Here is a 23,304-nt window from a genome sequence, read left to right as displayed (position 1 = left end):
TTAAAATGACTGTTTCATTGAATGGTTGAATCGATGTGTGTATTGCCAAGCATAAGGGGATAGTTGAACATATTCTAGATTTAATCTCCATGCTGAACAAAGCTGTTAGGCACATGAAGTGTGTGGACTCTGATCAGTGGGTGTAGGGATGCAATGCCAAGCATTCTCTTTATACTTCTATCTGCTGCAGTGCTGAGCTGTGCTGCATGTGAATGACAACTCCATTCACTGTAAAGACTGTTAAACATGCACTGACATCTGTGAAAGTGACAGATGAAGAGCTGTGTCTATCTGCCATAGTGTATTGCTCATGCTCATAGCTACAATGTGGCTAAGGTTTTTGTACATAAACACATTTAAGGTGTCCTCTCAAACTATCCAAAATGTTCTAAGGTTTTGGAATTGCATACGAGCACTATCAACATGAAAAATCATTGACACAAATGAAGGAAACTAGAGAAAATCACAAAGCCTGGTATAAAGGATAATGTCTCTTTAATATTACATTACTAAAAGCTATTCATGATTATGAATATACAGTTTAGAACAAATCTGGAAAAAAGAGACCATGCATAGGTCATCCGCTTGCTGAAAGGGTGAGAAGAGTTCCTTCTGATTTGAAGACATTGTGAGAAGCTGTATTGGTTCATGTTTGGGTTGTAATAGTACTACTTCTCTCATATGATTGATCATTGTGAATGCTGTAAATCAGGTCTCCCAAGCCAGATTTGGGTCAGCTGGCCAAACAAATGTTGCATTGACCTACCAATTCAACCCTTTCGTTTTATATGAATAGATAGTTTAATTATTGTCTTTTTGATTTGGATCCCAAAATTTGGAAAAGTAGGAGAGCCTAAATAGGGATATTCAATTTTGCGGGAGTCAACCCCCACCTTTAGAATCTGTGGTTGTGGAGCAGATATTTTGTCCCCACTTCAGATTTTCAAAAAAGGATCATGTGTGCCGGTTAAAGAAAATACTGTTAAAAGTCTCAAATTATTGGCAGATCTTTGGTAATGAAAATGTGCGTTTTTAAAATGCTGTATTAAAATACCCAAGTCAGCCAGTATGTGCAGTTTTCCTGTAATTTTATACTGCTTTCATTTGCTTTGGCCTTTTATTTACGTTTTCCTGTCTGAATTATTTTTGGCAGCTGACAGCACATTTGACAGTGGTCAAGGGTCTACGGTGTACTCCGATTCACAGAGCAGTCAACAAAGTGTCATTTATTCTTCCCTGCCAGATGCTGTACCCCCAGCCATTCAACGAGTATACAGCCCACCTATGATTGAGGGCCAAGTTCTTCCACAGAGTCCTCAGCATCAACTGGGGCAATACCAGCAGCCTGCAGCAGTAAGTGTGATCTGTCCATGTTTTGTTTTTAACCTCTGCTTTACTATGTAAGAAACAGTGTTGTTCATAGTCAGTGGTCCCACTACTTTTTACAGCTTGGGGTTTGTAAGTTATAGCTTCTCTGTTACCTAATGAAGTGATTTAAGGCTGTAGCTGAATTTAAACAAATACAGATTCTACTTTAAATGAATCTTTATGCTGAGTGGAAGAAGCCATGTTATTGACAGAAACAGTATTTGACACTACAGTCCATCTCTTTACTTTACCGTAATTTACTTATGTGCAGAAATTTTGAGCAATATTAAAGTATAACTAAGGGCAAAATGTCACTCCTCTAATTGGCCTGATCACCAATGTTCCTGGAAATGAAAGTGAGAGTAAATTCAACATTTTCAGTTGACCTCACAACAGGAATAGAGGGGAAATCTTTCAACTGCACTTCTTCCTGTGACGGCTGTCTTAGAGGGTATAACCTGCACATTGGAAAGATCGTGTTTGCTGTTGAATCTACAAGTCAGGAAGTGAAGGGAAATCTCCATGGCAAAACCGCTGACAGCATTTTTAACCTCACCCTACTTTGAAATTAAAGTTTTGGCTTTATGTGTACTTTAACATAAGTACAATAAAAAAGGGCTTGCCTACAAGAAAGGATTTGCCTTGCAAACTAAGAGTCAGCTGAAATTGCCTGGTTTGCAAACAGGTTTCAAATGAATGAAAATTCAGTTTAATGTTTTTGAGAAAATAAAGATGGTGTGTTTAACCACTTCCAGTCTGGACACTTTTACCCCCTTCCTGTCCAGGCCAATTTTCAGCTTTCAGTGCTATCACACTTTGAATGACAATTGCGCGGTCATGCAACACTGTACCCATATGAATTTTTTAGCTTTTTTTTTATACTGATAAAACTTTATTTTGGTGGTATTTATTCACCACTGGGATTTTTTTTTTTTTTGCTATGTAAATGAAAAAAGTCCAAACATTTTGAAAAAAAAAGTGTTCATAAATCTTGGCCAAAATGTATTCCTTTATCTTTTTAGTAAAAAAAAAATAAATAAATTGGTTTATAACCAAAAATTATAATTTTTAAACTTTGTTTTTTTTTTACATTTTTATTTTTTTATATATATTTTTTTAACATACTGTCACCCTAGCAGTACAGTGTCACCATGGTGACACTGTACTACTTGTGGGGGGTGATGAAGATTTTTTTTTTTTTTTTTTTTTACACTAATTGCTTTTACACCCATAAAGGCTGTAAAAGCAATCATTTCTCCTCCTCTCTGGCTGCATTCTTGCAGCCATTGAGAACTACTGTGTGAGCTGTGATTGGTCACAGCTTGTCACATGGTAGAAGGCTGTTGTGAATAGCCTTGTACCATGTGACCTCTGTGATCATTCACAGATTTCACACGTAGTAAGCAATGATGTCAGAAGTGACATCTTGCTTACTACTCTGCATGTGATCACTGATTGGCCAATCAGTGATCACATGATAGGGACCTCGCAGAGAGGTCCCGTACGACGATCCGTGTTCCACTGTGTCCGGAGGACACAGCGGGCACCGGACCACGGTGCTGCGTGCTCCCAGGGAGTGTGCACAAGCAGGGGGCGGGGAGGCCGATTATAAACGGCCACCCGACCCTGCACTGCCACCGTCTGGCCGTTTATATACAACGGCCGGACGGGAAGTGGTTAATATAATTTCCCTTCATTTGCTCCTTTTAACAGTGATCCACTATTGGTATGGGTACCATGTGGAGAACTACCAAATGTAGTCCCCTCTCTGATTTCTCTACCTGTGAATAAAGATTTTCTGTATTACAAGAAGTGGTAATGATAGAAAGTTAAAAGCCAGTAATGTGTTTGAAATGAAAACCCTTACAAACAATTCTATTACCACATTGTTGCATTAAAGTGATTGTGAACTTAATATTTTTTTTCTTTAAAAAATTAAACTTGTCATACTTACCTGTTCTGTGCAATAGATTTGCACAGAATAGCCCCAATCCTCCTCTGCTTCTTTCTGTCGCTGACGGCTTACACACACACACACACACCCATCCCGCTGAATGCCCCCATAGCAAGCCGCTTGTTATAGGGCACTTGCTGTTGAGCCCGCTTTGTATTCATTGACAAACAGAGCACATCTTTGCCCCGCCTTCCACTCCCTGCTCACAGACTGTGGCTGGCAGCAGTGGGAACCAATGGCTCCAGTTGCTGGTTCTTAGTCTTTGAGGAGGGAGAGAGCCAAGAGCGCCGTTGTTCTCGTGCAGATCGTGGATGAAGATCGGGCTCAGATAAGCAAAAGGGGGGCTGGGGGGGCTGCACTTAGGTTTTTTTCCTTAATGCAGAGAATGCATTGGTGTAAAAAAAAAAAAAACCTTCTGCTTTTAGAACCACTTTAAAGCTATGTTCTCTTTTGGCTGGAATATCTCTTTAAAGTAATAGACATTTGGCAAAAAAACAATTCCATAAGTCATAAGAAAATTGCTTTCCAAATTTACTTAAGTATATAATGTTACATGTGGAGTGCTCATTAATTAGTCAACACTAAGCTGTTATGCTTTATCCTTTTCATCCAGTCTTTCTGATTTTATTTAATCTTCATTTTTTTGTTACTAATTTAGCAAAATATTATTCCACCCTTTGTTAGAGTAGTACATCTGTGATTGAAATAACCAGTACTAACAGAGTTTATAAGCCCTGTTTTGAAAGTATTGAAATATTCCACGTGAATACACACAGAATACTGAGGATTGTGTAGTTACCAACTATTGTATCTCACTTGATCACCAGTACCCAAAGTCTTCAGTTACCGAACTGTCTTCTTCACATTGTTACTATTTGTAGAAAAATTCTGTCAATGACCGAAACTTTCTTTTGGTGATGGCTCATTCCTGCCCTACCTACCGTCGACACAGCGATTCTATTGTTGCCACAAGATCTAAGACATCACTAATGGGTTCTATTTCTGCTGAGCGTCTACTGGAAAATAATGCTCCAAGCGAGTTGGATACAAAACTAGATGTTTTGATGCCAAAGAATAATACAGTACGCATCTGTGATGCTTGCCTGGATGAGGTGCAGAGAAAAGAACATTCTCGAAGGTCTCGCTCTTTTCTACATCCCCTTTCCATGTCAAACAAAGGATCTAGTATGTACGATCTAGAAAAACATTCCATCTCATTGGCACCACCTCCACAAGAATACGGGCAAAGTTTAGATTTATCTGGGTTACATGAGCTTCTGCAACGAATTATGAACCAGAAGACTCACTCAGGAGCTTCAAGGATGTCCTTGTCTGGAAGTTGTATTAATGAAGCAATCAACTTTGAAGAACCAGATAACTATTTCAGACCATTAACCAGGGATAAAGATTGTGCCCATAGAAAGTTCTCTACAAGCTGGAAACCAAAATCCCCTACTGAACAATGTGGGAATAGGAATTTAACTGGCGGTCTGTTGGTAGGTCAAATGACTGCATTTTTCATCTGTTTTGTCTTTGCGATGGATGGACAAATCCTTGACCTGCCTGTATCTACGTTTGCTCAATTTGTAGTGGCCCTTTGTTTTGTTTATGAAAATTGTTTCCTTCCCTGTGCTTCTCCAATCCTTAATGTCAAGCTTAAAACTCTAATTACCCTGAGAGCTCTGTGAAAATGGCCTGAAAGCGTGTTACTTGTTTAAGTGGAAAAGGCGTAGGAGAGAAAATGATCATTCAGTAACATCCTTTTGCCAGTGATGCTGAAACTGCAGCTTATTACACATGCAGAGCCGCAGAAAATTCCTGCCTCTCTCATTTCCCCTCTGCATGAAGCAATAACCTAACCAGTTTGATTGAGAGCAGTAATTAAATAAGTTGCACGTTCAGCAAAAACAGACAACCAATAAATTAGGCATTGAAACGTGGTCTTTCCAACAGATTTCATTCTCCCGGACCTCTGTGCATCCAATAATTTTATCCTGTGATTGAAGCTTTGTAGCCATTCCTTGCCCCTTCGGTAGCAGAAAGGGGACGGTATCTTTATATGCATTAAATCACTGAAGGCATCTTTATTGCTCATTTCAGGTTGTTTAATTAGCTCATTTAGTAAGCAGATCTTTTAATCATATTCAGCCATGTGCAGTCATCACCCGTCTCCAGCTATCTGGCCAAAAAGATATTCAATTATTCAAATCATGTTCTGCTGAATATTTAGTGTCCATCATATGGGTTTGCCCTGTCTGCTTAAGCATGTTTTTTGTCCTGCAGTCTATTTTTAAGCTGTTGATACAGAACACTTTCCAAGAGGCGGAAATTAACCTCGGCTCCTGCCGTTTCACAATCTGAGGGTTTGTGTGCCAAGGCATCCAGCCTCCCCAGTCTGCCAGCTTGATAGAATATGTGTAAAGAGACAAAGACTGATGAAAGTTGAATTACACAGTTGCCTAGTATAAAGGACAAGTTCTGTGACCCAGCCTTCACACACTGCAGAACCTAGATAACATTTGTTACCCTAGTAAGATCAACCTGTAATATTAATATTAGACAAAACAGGAACGATACATGTAAGCTGAATATGGGACATAATCATTACCTCCCAACTTTAGAACTTGAGAATAAGGGACACTGGAGGCTCATGTAAGCCTGTAACTCGCACGTAGCGTGCCGCACCAAAAAGTGGGTGTGACCAGACTCTTAACAGTGGGAGGGGCTTAAGGGGCATGTTTAAAAAAAAAAAAAAATAATCAGACTTTTATGACATGCAAATTCACAAGAACTTCTCCATAGTGAACAGTCACTGCAGTGGTTTATCTTTTTCCTCTTGGCAGAAAGCAAAGTAGTCACTTGAAAGTGTTCCTGGATTCATGGATGGTTGTCTGGATACCTGGCTGTGGTCAACTGGTATATTTTTGTGTCCATACACCAAATGTTTTACAGTTGCATCGCAATTGTGCAGATAGTACCACTGTTGATGTTCATATCTTCAGTCTGGTTTTTCTAAACTAATCACAGTCGATATCTAATAGATTCCTATACCTGCAATTTGATTCTGGGAAGTTTTATAGGAAAATGAGTGCATGTTTGCCATAAACCTGTAGAACATGTTTGTGTGGGCTAATATATTGGTTCATAATTTGAGCCAACATGTGTTGGGCTTTTTACTATAGATTCTTAGAAGGTATTGTACTGCATTGCATCTTTCCAGCTCCCAGTCATTAAGAGATCTGCGGGAATGAAAAAAACATACATACTCACCCAGGTGGAAGCAGAAACTATCTGTTGCTGCATCTGTCCCCTGCCACCTCTACATCAAGAACTGAGCAATCAAAGACTGCTGATCGCTCCCATATCGGTTTTCAGTGAACAGAGAGCTGGTAACTGTTAGTCACTGGCTCTCTGCTCTCTCCACCAGCGCTCACTGGAGCTCCAGACTGTGGAGGGGGCAGGAGCAGTTGGCTCAGGCTCTCAGTGGTGTGCTGAGAGGCCAAGTCAGCTGCTGATCAGGCATTTGGGTAGATCCCGAAATTAAAGTTGGGATCTCTCCAGAGTCTGAATGGCTGAGTGACGTTAGCCAACAGATAACTGTAGCCTACTTTCGGCTGAATATGGGTCACAGGAGTATAGAACGAAGTGCACTTCTGTGAACTACAGAAGCAGGGCCAGAAGAGCTTTGCCTATAATACAAGGTAGAAAACTTCAGATATATACCATTTGAAATGAATATCCCTACTTCTGTCTCTGGACACAGTTTGGAGTCACCAGATGATGCCCCTGTGCATCCTTAACCAGTACCAAAGCACAATACCTTCAAATTATACCACCTTCTTGCTTAATTGTATAAATGACCATTCGAGACAGATATCCCTCCAAGGTTTTAAATGTTTTCTTTGTTTGCTATAGTATAAATGAAGTTAGAACTGCAAAATTGTATGTATAAATAGCTTTAAGGCCCAGTTCACACAGACCTTAGCTTTTAAACAATTTTAAAGCTGTTAAAACACTCCTCAATTCTAGATTGGAAGCTCTAAATATAGATTGTTTGGGAATAGTTTCTACTCCTTCTTTTACATAGGACATAAATGAAAAATCCTAAAGGGAGAGTGGGACTTCTTTGTAATTAAGGGCCAAGTAGCCCATATGCTGAAACTTTTTAATCAGATTGCAGCCATTAGGTGATTTTATGCTCTGGAAATTGAAATATTGATTTGGATGGACTGACGATTTAACCTTTTGCATTGTACAATAGTTTGGCACATAGAGGCAATCTGGCTTTTCAGGTCCTGTATAAAGTTTTTTACCTTTTTTGTTTCCTTTTCTGATTTCCATAATCTATTATCCTTTGCTTTAGCCTTCTGTGTGCACCCAGTGTCTGGGGAAATCTCAAAATAACAGGTGATTAATTTTTCTCAGTTGTCCCCAGGCAACACCCCATAAAGAGTATGTATTAACTTCCCCTGGATAAGAGTTTTCAGAAGACTGTAACCATACCCCTATGATCAGTATTTATTAGTACTACCCATTCTAAGAGCGACATTCAGTTGGTTTTAATAACTCCACAAGATGGTTCTGAGTTAAGTGTCCATAGTTATGTCTGGATACCTGGAGAGCAGGTAAGCTTTGTCCACTGATCCCCTGTCTTCCCCAGTGTTGAAGGTATTAAACCCTCCCTCACATGTTTAAAGATGTCAATCAGTTCTAAAGGTATGACTTGACATCTGATACTGTTTTGAATTCACCACATATGGTACTTGCTGGGTGTGCAGCTTTCAGGTCGGCCGGTGCCCTCTAGTTTGAGGAGAAGAACACTGTTACAGGCATAGGCAGTTGCAGGCAGCAATGGGCACAAGGGGACCAGACTTGTTGATCTGCTTTGCCTGCATTGTTCTGCAAGTACTGCATATAATCAGACTTGCTGCATCTCTCTTTTTATTTCTTAGCTGAAGGGGTTATTTTTTAGTGACTACATTTATTTTCTACAGAGATCCTCTGCCAATGTAGAACAAAGTCATATATGTAAAATAAAGGGAATGTGATCATTATTACCCACTGGCTTTGAGGTACAGTGTGTCCAGATTGCTCCAAAACATTTAAAACGTTAATGCAATCAAAATTTTTCAGAAGCGTATTTGGTACTGCCGATGGAGCAAATTGTGAAGGTGCCACTATCTGGGGAATAGAACATTCTCTAGCAATTTAATAACTTTCTGGTTAACAACATGGTGATGACCGTCAGACTAGCAGTACAACATTCACTTGCTCAGTGATATGCATTCTATGTCTGAAATGTTGGTCTGCTGGTTCGTTTCAAAGGCAAGATTATAGTCCTTTTTTTTCTTTTATGTTATGATCAGCACAAAACTAAAATTCTGTTGAAAAGGTTGTTGGTAGAAATGCTGGAACCTTGACATGCAATAAAATAACATGCTGCTGAAGACATTTCATAGTTTCAGATCTTGCTCTTGGACAAAGTAGGTGATAAAGCAGTAAACGGAACCAAAGAAGCATCATAATAAAGGCAGCTAGCGCCAACTAGGTTCTAACTTCAATTAATAGATGATGCTAGGTCTATATAAGAATTTAAAAAAATTGGCAGACCAGAAGTGCACAGTTAACAAACTGTGTAAATATCTCCTTCAGTTTCAACGTCACAATCCTTTTCCTAATGCTCAAGTCCCAACACTTTCAAGATTCCATATGTCAGGTACATGCTGTTAAAACAAACGTAACCTCTCTTACACCTTCAGTCCCAGCACCACTGACTGATATGATGGGTGATGCAAGGGCAAAAGCTTGTTGTGTGTTACAGGGTCCAAGGCAGCATTACAGTTGAGAACATCAACACAGCAGCCATGGAACCGAAGAACAGCTGGTCAAAAAGCAAGAACATGGTCAGACCACGGCCAGGGAAGGCAACAAACCATTGCTGTGACAGGATAGGTCAGAACAAAGGTAGCCATATATTGAATAAAATTCTCTGAAGAGCTGGCTGAATTTTGGCCAGTTTGAAACCACCCCTGTTCAACAGAAGTACAGAAGTTGACCATTAGATCAACATCTGTTGAATGAACAAGTTTGGAAAAGATATTTTGATCAGAAGCTTTTTTTTTTTTTTTTTTTTTTTTTTTTTTGGTGCAGCCCAAAGACTGAATGCAAAAAAATTAATCATCTATGGGTAATATGAACAGCTCGTCTGTAGAACGTTATTTAAATTTTTTGCATAGATGTGAAAATTAACATTTTGGTGTAAAAATTACTTAAATATTTCAGAATATTATATATTTTCTGAAAGCAGAGGGTTTGTAGGATAAAAAGATAGTAGTTGCAACTTTTTTTGCACAATATTTACGCAATTTTTTTATTAAATGCATAGTTTAATAGATACCACAAATGTCAAGTCTTAAAACTGCGTGCACCTGTGCTTTCACGAAAAACCCAAAAATCTCCATGATTTAAAAGCCTATGCTGCTCATCAGTTTACTTCAGTAACTGTGATCTATGATACTAGAATTATTGCTCTCATTCTGCCATTTGCAGCAGTACCTCATATGTGGTGCAGTTGCGATATACATACGTATACCTGTGCATGCATTTGTGGGTGTGTGAGGGCAGCAGGGGTTACATTTAATTTTTTTAATAAATCCCCATGTGATAGCACTGGGCAGGCGACAAGTAATCTTTTATGAGACATTGGGGTCTATTAGACCCCCAGTGTCTCATCTGCCCGCCAAAGCCACTAACCAAGCTAATCAAAATAATCTGTATGACAGCTCTAAACAAACAACTCTGACAGGAGTGACTCTGAAACCAGAAGTGACAAAATAATTCTTGCTTTCGGCTTCATTTACTGAAGAGATCACCATCCTGAAACCTTTTGCTGTGGCCCCAGGGAGCTGATCGAAACCAGCACAAGCTTACTGCTGCCATGGCCATGAGCTTGTGTATAACTCTTCACTCTCTGGACATACTGTGGTAAGCGACTGGTGGACGTAGTGTAGACCTACTTGAGGAACAGGGCAAGGTCGATAACATGTTGAAGTATAGGTGAGATCAGAAGTGTTACAGGCAGTGTAATCCATGAAAGAACTTCCTCCCAGTGCAGGAAAAGGCAGGAGGGGGCATATCCCCATTAGATCAGCTTTGGTGCAGCTGAGCGTAGAGAGCCAAAGCTGGTAAAGGCCAAGTTCACTTTTAACTAAAAGTAATAAATTTACATATTTTTGCAGGTAAAAAAAATGTGCATTTATTATTTAACACAAGAGTCTGCAAAATATTGTAACTGCAGTTAGTGGATCGCAGGTGCAATGACAGGGTCCTGTACACTCTCCCTCCAGCTTCCTGCTGTAATTCCATACTAGCTTTCAGTTAGAAGCTGGAGGGAATGTGAATGGAGTGCGCTAATCAGGGCAATAAGGGCGTCCATTGAGAACCACAAGTCCGTCTGCTGCTGTGTCAAAGGAAACTTGTAGTTTATTCATTCACAGATGTGAGCCCAGCACAGCTGCGCTGATTTCAGATGTGACAGGGGCTGTGGGGGAGAGCGCCCAGGGGGTGAGGGAGGTGTGCTGCAGAAAATGTTACACCCCAAATATGGGTATAACATGTAAACATATTCAAAAGGCGAACATATCCTTTAAAAGATAAGTTAACCTTTAAAAAAAAAAAAAAGCACATCTTTTTGCAGGTAAAAAAGTGCATTGATTATTATTTTCTTTTTTTTACTAGGAGATCAGTAGACCGCAGGTGCAATGCAAGGCTCCTGCAGACTGACACTGTAAGTTGTCTGCTCGTATCTCATATGGGCAGGCAGTTACACAATGACAGGAAGAATCAATGAACTACCTAGCACTTTCACCAGTGCCCTGGTAGTTCTTTGAGAACTACAAGCTGTCAGCTACAAAGCCTAACATAAATTGTAGTTCTTCCATTCACAGAACTCTGCAAATGAATGATGGGCCAGGGGGGGGCGGAGCCCTGCATGGCAGCAGTTTTCTTAAGTTGGTGTGGGGAGAAGATCCCCAACCCGCTATCACAGGGAGCAGGGGATCAATGCTGAGAGCTTCAGGAGCGGGAACATGTTACAATGTTTCACCCTAAAAACAGGTAGAACATGTAATTTCTGCAGCTGCAGGAAGAGGACAAGACCGTTCTGCAGTGAAGATTCTACAGAATCTAGCAGCCTGCACATCGTTGGACATACTTCATTACAGGTAAGTAATGTAATCAAAGCTGTAAAGAAAACCCTTTTTTTTTTTTTTTTTTTTTTTTTTTTTTTTACTAAACATCAGCAAGATATGACTATATAAATTCTGCAAAGGTTCGGTTGCTTTTACATTTATTCTGCTCTATACAATTGCTTTTTTTTTATCTGTTTGCTGCTGCCTGGATATGATTTATGATTTTTTTCAAAAAATGCTTTCCTGTAGTCTATAGACAGCAGCTTTTTTTTACTTGCTTTGCTTTGCTTTGCTTTTCTTTTTGCCTTGTGGTACTACAATATATATCACAGATCATGATGGGAAGAATGGGTAGCCTTTTGAAAACTATTTTACACAGGAGATTGCTATTCACTAATTTTGGGTGCTGCCTGGACAACTAATAAGTTTTTTGTTTGTTTGTTTTTTTGCATGAGATTTACATGTGAATTTGTTTGTTTTGCTTTTCAGCATGGGGTTAGTGTTATAGCTGCTGTGCACTCTGGACTCGCTCAACATCATTACCAGGACCTGAGCACAGCATACCCAGTTGTGCAGCCAACCACAGTCCCGTCTGCCCAGTTCGGGGCTGCTCCTCCAGTATTATCCAGCCAGGTATGACGTTAAAATTTGCAAGGCTTGAAACCGTTACATCTTTCCAATGTGTGTTTGACAAGCAATTAAATTTGCAGAGTATAAAAATGAACTGTTCAATTTTGTACATAACTTGTTTTGAGGAATTTTGCTTATTACCATTATTTCAAACATTTCCTTAATGTTTTAGGTCTTTGCAAGTGTTTTAATGTTTTTTTTTGTTTTGTTTTGTTTTTGCTTGAATGACAGCAACCACTTCAACACCAAGCTCTTCTACAGCAAATCCCAGCTGGGCAGGCTGTTTGTCCTGTGCCACCTACCTCCCATACATACCCTCAGTACCAGCCCTCGCTCACGCCGGCTCCACTGAAACCACTACAAATTCCTACAGTACCACTACAACAGCACCAGGTACCTGCATCACAGGTAAAGCAACTTAATTTTATAACTTTATCAAGCAATTGGCTGGACAAGCTTTTCAGAGTTTAGGTGGTGTTCCAAAATAAATAACAATGACCCATCCTTCTGAAATTTTCATGTACTTGGCTCCCATCAGTGCCTACCCAATCTTTTTCAAGGCTTCAGATTTTATGGTCACATTTGTAATCACTAACTGTGGATATTTAAACATTTACTTGTCATTGTCCACTAAAATGGCACTAACATTTCTCCTTGCTGTCTACTGTGAGGAAATGGGAATCCACTAAAGAGCTTTTTCAGGATGCTATAAAATCTGCACCTCATTTATGGGAATCAGACTGTCTATAGCTTGCTATTAGAGATGAGCGAATCGAAGTAGGCGAAGTGGAATTCGAGTCGAATATTGGAAAATTTTCGATTCGCACCGAATCCGAAAAATAGCCTACTTCGGACGCGCGAATCGAAATTTTTCCTAAAATGGCGGCGGACATGTGCGGCGACGGAGCGGGGATGTCTGGGAAGGCGCGCTGACCCATAATGCATTCCTTAATGACATGTGATCACATTAGCCAATCAGCAGCCAGGCAGCCAGCACTGTGTAATGGTCGAGCTATAAATAGCGGCCATTTTAGAATTCTTCATTTGCCTCCAGTCATTCAAGAGAGGCAGACCGCTCTGTATTAGGGACAAAGTTAGGGCCACAGAAACGTTACTTGGGGACAGAGAAACGTTACTTAGGGACAGAGAAGCATTACTCAGGGACACAGAATTGTTAATGAGGGCCACAGAACTGTTACTGAGGGCCACAGAAACGTTAGGGCCACAGAATTGTTACTCAGGGACAGACACAGAATTGTTACTGAGGGCCACAGAACTGTTACTTAGGGCCACAGAAACGTTAGTTAGGGCCACAGAATTGTTACTCAGGGACAGACACAGAATTGTTACTGAAGGCCACAGAATTGTTACTTAGGGCCACAGAATTGTTACTCAGGGACAGACAGAATTGTTACTGAGTGCCAGAGAATTGTTACTTAGGGCCACAGAAACGTTACTCAGGGACACAGAATTGTTACTGAGGGCCACAGAACTGTTACTTAAAGCCACAGAAACGTTAGTTAGGGCCACAGAATTGTTACTCAGGGACAGACACAGAATTGTTACTGAGGGCCACAGAATTGTTACTTGGGGCCACAGAAACGTTACTCAGGGACACAATTGTTACTGAGGGCCACAGAACCGTTACTTAGGGCCACAGAATTGTTACTCAGGAACAGACACAGAATTGTTACTCAGGGACACAGAATTGTTACTGAGGGCCACAGAACCGTTACTTAGGGCCACAGAAACGTTACTCAGGGACACAGAATTGTTACTAAGGGCCACATAACCGTTACTTAGGGCCACATAATTGTTACTCAGGGACAGACACAGAATTGTTACTGAGGGACACAGAATTGTTACTGAGGGCCACAACCGTTACTTAGGGCCACAGAATTGTTACTCAGGGACACAGAATTGTTACTGAGGGCCACAGAACCATTACTTAGGGCCACAGAATTGTTACTCAGGGACACAGAATTGTTACTGAGGGCCACAGAACCGTTACTTAGGGCCACAGAATTGTTACTCAGGGACAGACACAGAATTGTTACTGAGGGCCACAGAAACGTTAATCAGGGACACAGAATTGTTACTGAGGGCCACAGAACCGTTACTTAGGGCCACAGAATTGTTACTCAGGGACAGACACAGAATTGTTACTGAGGGACACAGAATTGTTACTGAGGGACACAGAATTGTTACTGAGGGACACAGAATTGTTACTGAGGGCCACAGAACCGTTACTTAGGGCCACAGAATTGTTACTTAGGGACACAGAATTGTTACTGAGGGCCACAGAATTGTTACTTAGGGCCACAGAATTGTTACTTAGGGACACAGAATTGTTACTTAGGGACACAGAATTGTTACTGAGGGCCACAACCGTTACTTAGGGCCACAGAATTGTTACTCAGGGACACAGAATTGTTACTGAGGGCCACAGAACCGTTACTTAGGGCCACAGAATTGTTACTGAGGGCCACAGAACCGTTACTTAGGGCCACAGAATTGTTACTCAGGGACAGACACAGAATTGTTACTGAGGGACACAGAATTGTTACTGAGGGCCACAGAACCGTTACTTAGGGCCACATAAAAGTTAATCAGGGACACAGAATTGTTACTGAGGGCCACAGAACCGTTACTTAGGGCCACAGAATTGTTACTCAGGGACAGACACAGAATTGTTACTGAGGGACACAGAATTGTTACGGAGGGCCACAGAACCGTTACTTAGGGCCACAGAAACGTTAATCAGGGACACAGAATTGTTACTGAGGGCCACAGAACCGTTACTTAGGGCCACATAAACGTTAATCAGGGACACAGAATTGTTACTGAGGGCCATAGAACCGTTACTTAGGGCCACGTAAACGTTAATCAGGGACAGACACAGAATTGTTACTGAGGGACACAGAATTGTTACTGAGGGACACAGAATTGTTACTGAGGGCCACAGAATTGTTACTTAGGGACACAGAACCGTTACTTAGGGCCACAGAATTGTTACTTAGGGACACAGAATTGTTACTGAGGGCCACATAACCGTTACTTAGGGCCACAGATTTGTTACTTAGGGACACAGAATTGTTACTGAGGGCCACAGAACTGTTACTTAGGGCCACAGAATTGTTACTCGGACAGACACAGAATTGTTACTCAGGGACACAGAATTGTTACTGAGGGCCACAGAACCGTTACTTAGGGCCACAGAATTGTTACTCAGGGACACCACAGAATTGTTACTGAGGGCCACAGAACTGTTACTTAGGGCCACAGAATTGTTACTCAGAGACACAGAATTGTTACTGAGGGCCACAGAACTGTTACTTAGGGCCACAGAATTGTTACTCAGGGACACAGAATTGTTACTGAGGGCCACAGAACCGTTACTCAGGGCCACAGAATTGTTACTCAGGGCCACAGAATTGTTACTCAGGGCCACAGAATTGTTACTCAGGGCCACAGAATTGTTACTCAGGGCCACAGAATTGTTACTCAGGGCCACAGAATTGTTACTCAGGGCCACAGAATTGTTACTCAGGGACACAGAATTGTTACTCAGGGACACAGAATCGTTGAATTAAAGAGTATGTCAGACAACATGCAGAGGAGTGGCAGAGGAGGCAATGTTTTAGGAGCGAGCAGACGTGGCAGCAGAGGAAGGGGTCGAGGCAGCACTATTCGCAGCCAGAGGCCAGTGCTCCCGGTGTCATCCAGCGGTCGTGTCTCCACCGACAACCCTGCCGTCGTCGATTGGTTGGCTCGGTCGTCTTCCTCTTCCCAGGTCACCTCTGACACCTACAGCCAACGGTCGGTGGGTACGTCAGACACAACCGTTAGTTGGCATGGCCCGGGACCAAGCCCACTGAAATCACGTGTCCTCTACCTGCCCCTGTCCTTTGGTGTTCCCTCACCAAGCGAAGTATCGCATGCTGAGGGCTCAGCCCCACTGTACAGTGAGGAAGAGCTAACAGAGGGCGGTCAGGAACGGGGGGAGACATCCGCCTTTTCAGCAGCCAGGCGAAGAAGTAGTGGCGAGGAGAGTGGCTCGGTAGCCGGTCTAGAGACAGGTCTGTCTCCTGACCCAGACGCAGCCGAGGGGGCTAGTAGTGAGGCGGAGACCCTACTTGATGATGAGGAGGTTGATCGCACTTGGCAGCCTCGTCGTCATCAGGCAATTTCTTCCGCATCATCAGGAGAAGAGGGTGGCAGCTTGGCAGCGAGCAAAACAGTCGGTGGGTTGCCCAGGAGACAGCAGCAGGGTCGCAGCAGTGTCAGTGGAGCCAAACGGCCACGGAGTAGAGCACCAGCTCCACTGCAGCCTACCACCACGGCCACCACGGCCAGTAGTGGTGCCGGTGTGCACGGAGGAAGCAGCAGTCAGCCAGTGAGGAGTATCGGGGGCAAAGTTTCCTACTCGGCGGTGTCAAGCCACCCGAGGAAGTAAACGTAGCCGTATGTCGACTATGTGGCCAGAAAGTCAAGCGTGGCCAGGGGGCCCATGTTGGGACTACAGCGTTGCGGCAGCATATGCAGCGTCGCCATTTGGTGGCCTGGGAAAACCGTGATAAAGATATGGCGGTTCTGCCCGCCCCAGCCCCCGCTCCATCACCCGCTCCGTTACTTGCTCCGTCACCTGACGTCAATCGCCCTCCATCAGCCAGTCAAGGCTCCAACACCTCTGCTGAGGGGAGTTGTCGCTCGTTGGCATCTTCCGCTCGTTCAGATGCTCCTTCTCCTGCTACTCCTCTTCACGGATTCCGTCAGCAGTCTTTCTTGGAATCCGTTTCCAAGAGACAACAGTTTGCGAGCACGCACCCGACGGTGCAAAAGCTGAAGTCCTCCTGTCCAAGTTGCTGGTGCTGCAGTCCCTCCCTTTCCAAGTGGTGGACTCAGCACCTTTCCGAGAAATGATGGCTTGTGCCGCGCCGCGGTGGAGAGTGCCAAGCCGTCATTTCTTCGCCAAAAAGGCAGTGCCAGCCCTGCATTCACATGTAGAAGAGATGGTGGGCCAGTCTTTGAGCATGTCGGTCTCTGCCAAAGTGCACGGCAGCGCCGACGTGTGGAGCTGCAACTACGGTCAGGGACAGTACATGTCATTTACGGCCCACTGGGTGAACGTGGTGCCGTCACAGCCGCACCAGCAACTTGGACAGGTCACGCCGCTTTTGCCTCCACGTTTGCACGTCCTTGGTCCGGCAAAGATGTCCGCCTCTACCACCTCTTCTTCCGCCGTGTCCTCAGCCGCCACCCCCGTGCCAAGTCCCATTACCCGACCGGCATATCACATGTGCAGGGCGCAACGGTGTCACGCTGTGCTGCACCTGGTATGCCTTGGCGAACGTAGTCACACAGGGGAGGAACTTCTCAGTGTAATGAACAGAGAAATCGACAGATGGCTGTCTCCGCGCAAACTCAAAATCGGAACCATGTTGACCGACAACGGAAAGAACATGTTGTCTGCTCTGCGTCAAGGAAGGTTGTGCCATGCGCCATGCATGGCTCACGTGTTCAATCTGGTTGTCAAGCGGTTCCTAAAATCCACCATCCCACTGCAAGACATCCTTAAAATGTCACGTAAACTTTGCATGCATTTCAGCCATTCCTACACCGCAAAGCACACCCTCCTTGAGCTGCAGCGGCAGAACGGAATTGCACAGCATCGCCTGATCTGCGACGTTGCAACAAGGTGGAATTCAACCCTACACACGTTAGACCGCCTTTACGAACAGCGAAAGGCCATCACCGATTTCCTGATGTTACAAGCGGATAAAGGTACTCCCCTGTGTAACTTTGATGTCAGCCATTGGCAGCTCATGCGTGACACCTGCCGCTTGCTCAGGCCCTTTGAGGAGGCCACGCTATTCGTGAGTCGGCAGGACTATGGGATGAACGACGTCATTCCTCTGTTGCACGTCCTGGAACAAATGCTGTTAACAATGGCTGGTCAGGGTGCGGTAGACGTGGCGCACAGATCTCAACGCCACATGACCCCTGTGGGGGCAGGACAGGAAGAAGAGGAGGAGGTAGAGGAGGACATTTGTGCTCAGGAATTATTGAGTGAAATGGGTGGTTTTTCCACTCAGCGGACAGGAGTGGAGGAGCAGGAGCATCTGGTAGAGGAGGAGGAGGAGGAGACAGAGGACCCAGACGCACCGTGGCAGTATGCTGTGGAGATGGAGGCAGGGAGTCCCTCGCATTCCTTGGCACAAATGGCCCATAGCATGCTCGGTTGCTTGCGTAGCGACAGCCGAATAATAACCATCAGACAGAGGGATGACTTTTGGCTGTCCACCTTGTTGGACCCTGGCTACCGTTCAAAAATGGTGGCCTTTTTCACACCTGCTGAGAGGGAGGCCAAAATAACGTACTATAAAAACCACCTATGTAGTCAGTTGGTCTCTGCCTTTGTGCGCCAACGTCCATCCTCAGACACTGTGGGCCCTGTGCGCTCGCGTTCCGCTGCCATGGCAGCAGGGGAGGGGTGGGGTGGTAGGAGCAGTGGCAGCTCCACCAGCAGCGGCTGCCTCAGTCTGCAGTCGATGATGAGTAGCTTTCTTCACCAGCGCAGTGAGGAAACTACTAACCAGCCGCAGCAGCAGCAGCAGCAGCATCAGGTGGACCTGGAGCAGGACCTCAAACAACAGGCTTGGGCCTACTTGGACAGCACCCTGCCAACCGAGGTAGACAATCCCCTTGACTACTGGGCAACGAAACTTGACCTTTGGCCCCAACTAGCTGAATTTGCCCTTGAAAGGCTGTCATGCCCGGCCAGTAGCGTGGCATCGGAGCGCGTGTTTAGTGCGGCAGGAGGTATTGTAACTCCGCGGAGGACACGACTGTCCACCCAAAGTGTGGAGAGACTCACGTTTGTGAAAATGAATCAGGCGTGGATTAGTCTGGATTTCAAACCACCAGTTCCTGACACAACTGACTAAATCCGCCATGAATCATGCCTCAAACATGTGCCACTTTCAGGTCTCCTCACACACTGCTGGTGTGTTCCATTTTTTGTCATAGGGTGCTGGCAGATTACGGGCCTCCCATAGCTGCTGCCAGGCCCCTAATCTGCCATGGGCCCCTATATACCGCCTCCTCATGCTGCTGCCAAGTCCAGAGTCTGTCATGGGTCCCTGTACGGCCTCCCATTGCTGCTGTCTCCATCGCCACACTCTGCCATGTGCCACTTTCAGGTCTCCTCACACACTGCTGGTGTGTTGAATTTTTTGACATAGGGTGCTGGCAGATTACGGGCCTCCTATAGCTGCTGCCAGGCCCCTAATCTGCCATAGGCCTCTATATACCGCCTCCTCATGCTGCTGCCAAGTCCAGAGTCTGTCATGGGTCCCTGTACGGCCTCCCATTGCTGCTGTCTCCATCGCCACACTTTGCCATGTGCCACTTTCAGGTCTCCTCACACTGCTGGTGTGTTGAATTTTTTGACATAGGGTGCTGGCAGATTACCGGCCTCCCATAGCTGCTGCCAGGCCCCTAATCTGCCATAGGCCCCTATATACCGCCTCCTCATGCTGCTGCCAAGTCCAGAGTCTGTCATGGGTCCCTGTACGGCCTCCCATTGCTGCTGTCTCCATCACCACACTCTGCCATGTGCCACTTTCAGGTCTCCTCACACTGCTGGTGTGTTGAATTTTTTGACATAGGGTGCTGGCAGATTACGGGCCTCCTATAGCTGCTGCCAGGCCCCTAATCTGCCATAGGCCTCTATATACCGCCTCCTCATGCTGCTGCCAAGTCCAGAGTCTGTCATGGGTCCCTGTACGGCCTCCCATTGTTGCTGTCTCCATCGCCACACTCTGCCATGTGCCACTTTCAGGTCTCCTCACACACTGCTGGTGTGTTCAATTTTTTGACATAGGGTGCTGGCAGATTACGGGCCTCCTATAGCTGCTGCCAGGCCCCTAATCTGCCATAGGCCCCTATATACCGCCTCCTCATGCTGCTGCCAAGTCCAGAGTCTGTCATGGGTCCCTGTACGGCCTCCCATTGCTGCTGTCTCCATCGCCACACTCTGCCATGTGCCACTTTCAGGTCTCCTCACACACTGCTGGTGTGTTGAATTTTTTGACATAGGGTGCTGGCAGATTACGGGACTCCTATAGCTGCTGCCAGGCCCCTAATCTGCCATAGGCCTCTATATACCGCCTCCTCATGCTGCTGCCAAGTCCAGAGTCTGTCATGGGTCCCTGTACGGCCTCCCATTGTTGCTGTCTCCATCGCCACACTCTGCCATGTGCCACTTTCAGGTCTCCTCACACACTGCTGGTGTGTTCAATTTTTTGACATAGGGTGCTGGCAGATTACGGGCCTCCTATAGCTGCTGCCAGGCCCCTAATCTGCCATAGGCCTCTATATACCGCCTCCTCATGCTGCTGCCAAGTCCAGAGTCTGTCATGGGTCCCTGTACGGCCTCCCATTGCTGCTGTCTCCATCGCCACACTCTGCCATGTGCCACTTTCAGGTCTCCTCACACACTGCTGGTGTGTTCAATTTTTTGACATAGGGTGCTGGCAGATTACGGGCCTCCTATAGCTGCTGCCAGGCCCCTAATCTGCCATGGGCCCCTATACCGACTCCTCATGCTGTGACGTTGCAACAAGGTGGAATTCAACCCTACATATGTTAGACCGCCTTTACGAACAGCAAAAGGCCATCACAGATTTCCTGATGTTAAAAGCGGATAAAGGTACTCCCTGTGTAACTTAGATGTCAGCCATTGGCAGCTCATGCGTGACACCTGCGCTTGCTCAGGCCCTTTGAGGAGGCCCCGCTATTCATGAGTCGGCAGGACTATGGGATGAACGACGTCATTCCTCTGTTGCACGTCCTGGAACAAATGCTGTTAACAATGGCTGGTCAGGGTGCGGTAGACGTGGCGCACAGATCTCAACGCCACATGACCCCTGTGGGGGCAGGACAGGAAGAAGAGGAGGAGGTAGAGGAGGACATTGGTGCTCAGGAATTATTGAGTGAAATGGGTGGTTTTTCCACTCAGCGGACAGGAGTGGAGGAGCAGGAGCATCTGGTAGAGGAGGAGGAAGAGGAGACAGAGGACCCAGACGCACCGTGGCAGTATGCTGTGGAGATGGAGGCAGGGAGTCCCTCGCATTCCTTGGCACAAATGGCCCATAGCATGCTCGCTTGCTTGCGTAGCGACAGCCGAATAATAACCATCAGACAGAGGGATGACTTTTGGCTGTCCACCTTGTTGGACCCTCGCTACCGTTCAAAAATGGTGGCCTTTTTCACACCTGCTGAGAGGGAGGCCAAAATAACGTACTATAAAAACCACCTATGTAGTCAGCTGGTCTCTGCCTGTCTGCGCCAACGTCCATCCTCAGACACTGTGGGCCCTGTGCGCTCGCGTTCCGCTGCCATGGCAGCAGGGGAGGGGTGGGGTGGTAGGAGCAGTGGCAGCTCCACCAGCAGCGGCTGCCTCAGTCTGCAGTCGATGATGAGTAGCTTTCTTCACCAGCGCAGTGAGGAAACTACTAACCAGCCGCAGCAGCAGCAGCAGCATCAGGTGGACCTGGAGCAGGACCTCAAACAACAGGCTTAGGCCTACTTGGACAGCACCCTGCCAACCGAGGTAGACAATCCCCTTGACTACTGGGCAACGAAACTTGACCTTTGGCCCCAACTAGCTGAATTTGCCCTTGAAAGGCTGTCATGCCCGGCCAGTAGCGTGGCATTGGAGCGCGTGTTTAGTGCGGCAGGAGGTATTGCAACTCCGCGGAGGACACGACTGTCCACCCAAAGTGTGGAGAGACTCACGTTTGTGAAAATGAATCAGGCGTGGATTAGTCTGGATTTCAAACCACCAGTTCCTGACACAACTGACTAAATCCGCCATGAATCATGCCCCGAACATGTGCCACTTTCTGGTCTCCTCACACTGCTGGTGTGTTCCATTTTTTGTCATAGGGTGCTGGCAGATTACGGGCCTCCCATAGCTGCTGCCAGGCCCCTAATCTGCCATGGGCCCCTATACCGCCTCCTCATGCTGCTGCCAGGTCCAGAGTCTCTCATGGGTCCCTGTACGGCCTCCCATTGCTGCTGTCTCCATCGCCACACTCTGCCATGTGCCACTTTCAGGTCTCCTCACACTGCTGGTGGGTTCCATTTTTTGTCATAGGGTGCTGGCAGATTTCGGGCCTCCCATAGCTGCTGCCAGGCCCTTTATCTGCCATGGGCCCCCGTACCGACTCCTCATGCTGCTGCCAGGCCCGTAATCTGTCATGGGCCCCTGTTGTCGCTTGTAGGCATATTCCGCTCGTTCAGATGCTCCTTCTTCTGCTACTCCTCTTCACGGATTCCGTCAGCAGTCTTTCTTGGAATCCGTTTCCAAGAGACAACAGTTTGCGAGCACGCACCCGACGGTGCAGAAGCTGAACGTCCTCCTGTCCAAGTTGCTGCTGCCAGTCTCGTAATCTGCTGCCAGGTCCAGAGTGCGTCATGGGCCCCCGTACCGACTCCTCATGCTGCTGCCAGGCCCGTAATCTGTCATGGGCCCCTGTACCGCCTCCCCATGCTGCTGCCAGGTCCAGAGTGTGTCATGGGTCCCTGTACGGCCTCCCATTGCTGCTGCCAGGCCCGTAATCTGCCATGGGCCCCCGTACCGACTCCTCATGCTGCTGCCAGGCCCGTAATCTGTCATGGGCCCCTGTACCGCCTCCTCATGCTGCTGCCAGGTCCAGAGTGTGTCATGGGTCCCTGTACGGCCTCCCATTGCTGCTGTCTCTATCGCCACACTCTGCCATGTGCCACTTTCAGGTCTCCTCACACTGCTGGTGGTTTCCATTTTTGTCATAGGGTGCTGTATGGCCTCCCATTGCTGCTGCCTCCACCGCCATACTGTGGCTCCACACTCTGGTTTTGGCCCCGTGACTGCCCAAATGAGTGAAGTGTGCGGTGATTCTAAGATCGACGGCACTCATCTGCATGTCATACTGACTGACAGTATTATTTCTCTTCCCCAGCAGACTCCAAGGGCATTTAAATTAAAGGTACAGTGTTCTGCACTAATATTAAGTCTCTCTGAAGCCTAGAAACACCCTTTTTTAAGTTAAATTCACAGCGAATATATTCGACTCGAATCGAAATTTTTCCACGAATTCGCCGAATCAGTCGAATCGA

The 23,304-nt window shown here is 45.7% G+C and overlaps 1 protein-coding gene across 1 annotated transcript in view; it reads left to right on the top strand.

Annotated features, from left to right (window-relative positions):
- WNK2 (WNK lysine deficient protein kinase 2) overlaps positions 1 to 23,304 on the top strand; it is a 279,574-nt gene that overhangs the window by 210,865 nt on the left and 45,405 nt on the right. The window contains exons 9-11 of the mRNA XM_089681993.1: positions 1,154 to 1,353; positions 12,001 to 12,144; positions 12,373 to 12,549. Of these exons, the coding sequence (XP_089538119.1) occupies positions 1,154 to 1,353; positions 12,001 to 12,144; positions 12,373 to 12,549 (521 nt within the window). The remainder of the gene's footprint in view (positions 1 to 1,153; positions 1,354 to 12,000; positions 12,145 to 12,372; positions 12,550 to 23,304) is intronic.

This window comes from Staurois parvus, unplaced genomic scaffold, assembly GCF_062004578.1.
Source record: "Staurois parvus isolate SC_StPar_1 unplaced genomic scaffold, SC_StPar_1.0 ptg000282l, whole genome shotgun sequence".
In the NCBI taxonomy this organism is placed as follows: domain Eukaryota; kingdom Metazoa; phylum Chordata; class Amphibia; order Anura; family Ranidae; genus Staurois; species Staurois parvus.
Note: the sequence above shows the minus strand (reverse complement) of the source record. Positions and strands in the feature narration are given on the sequence as shown.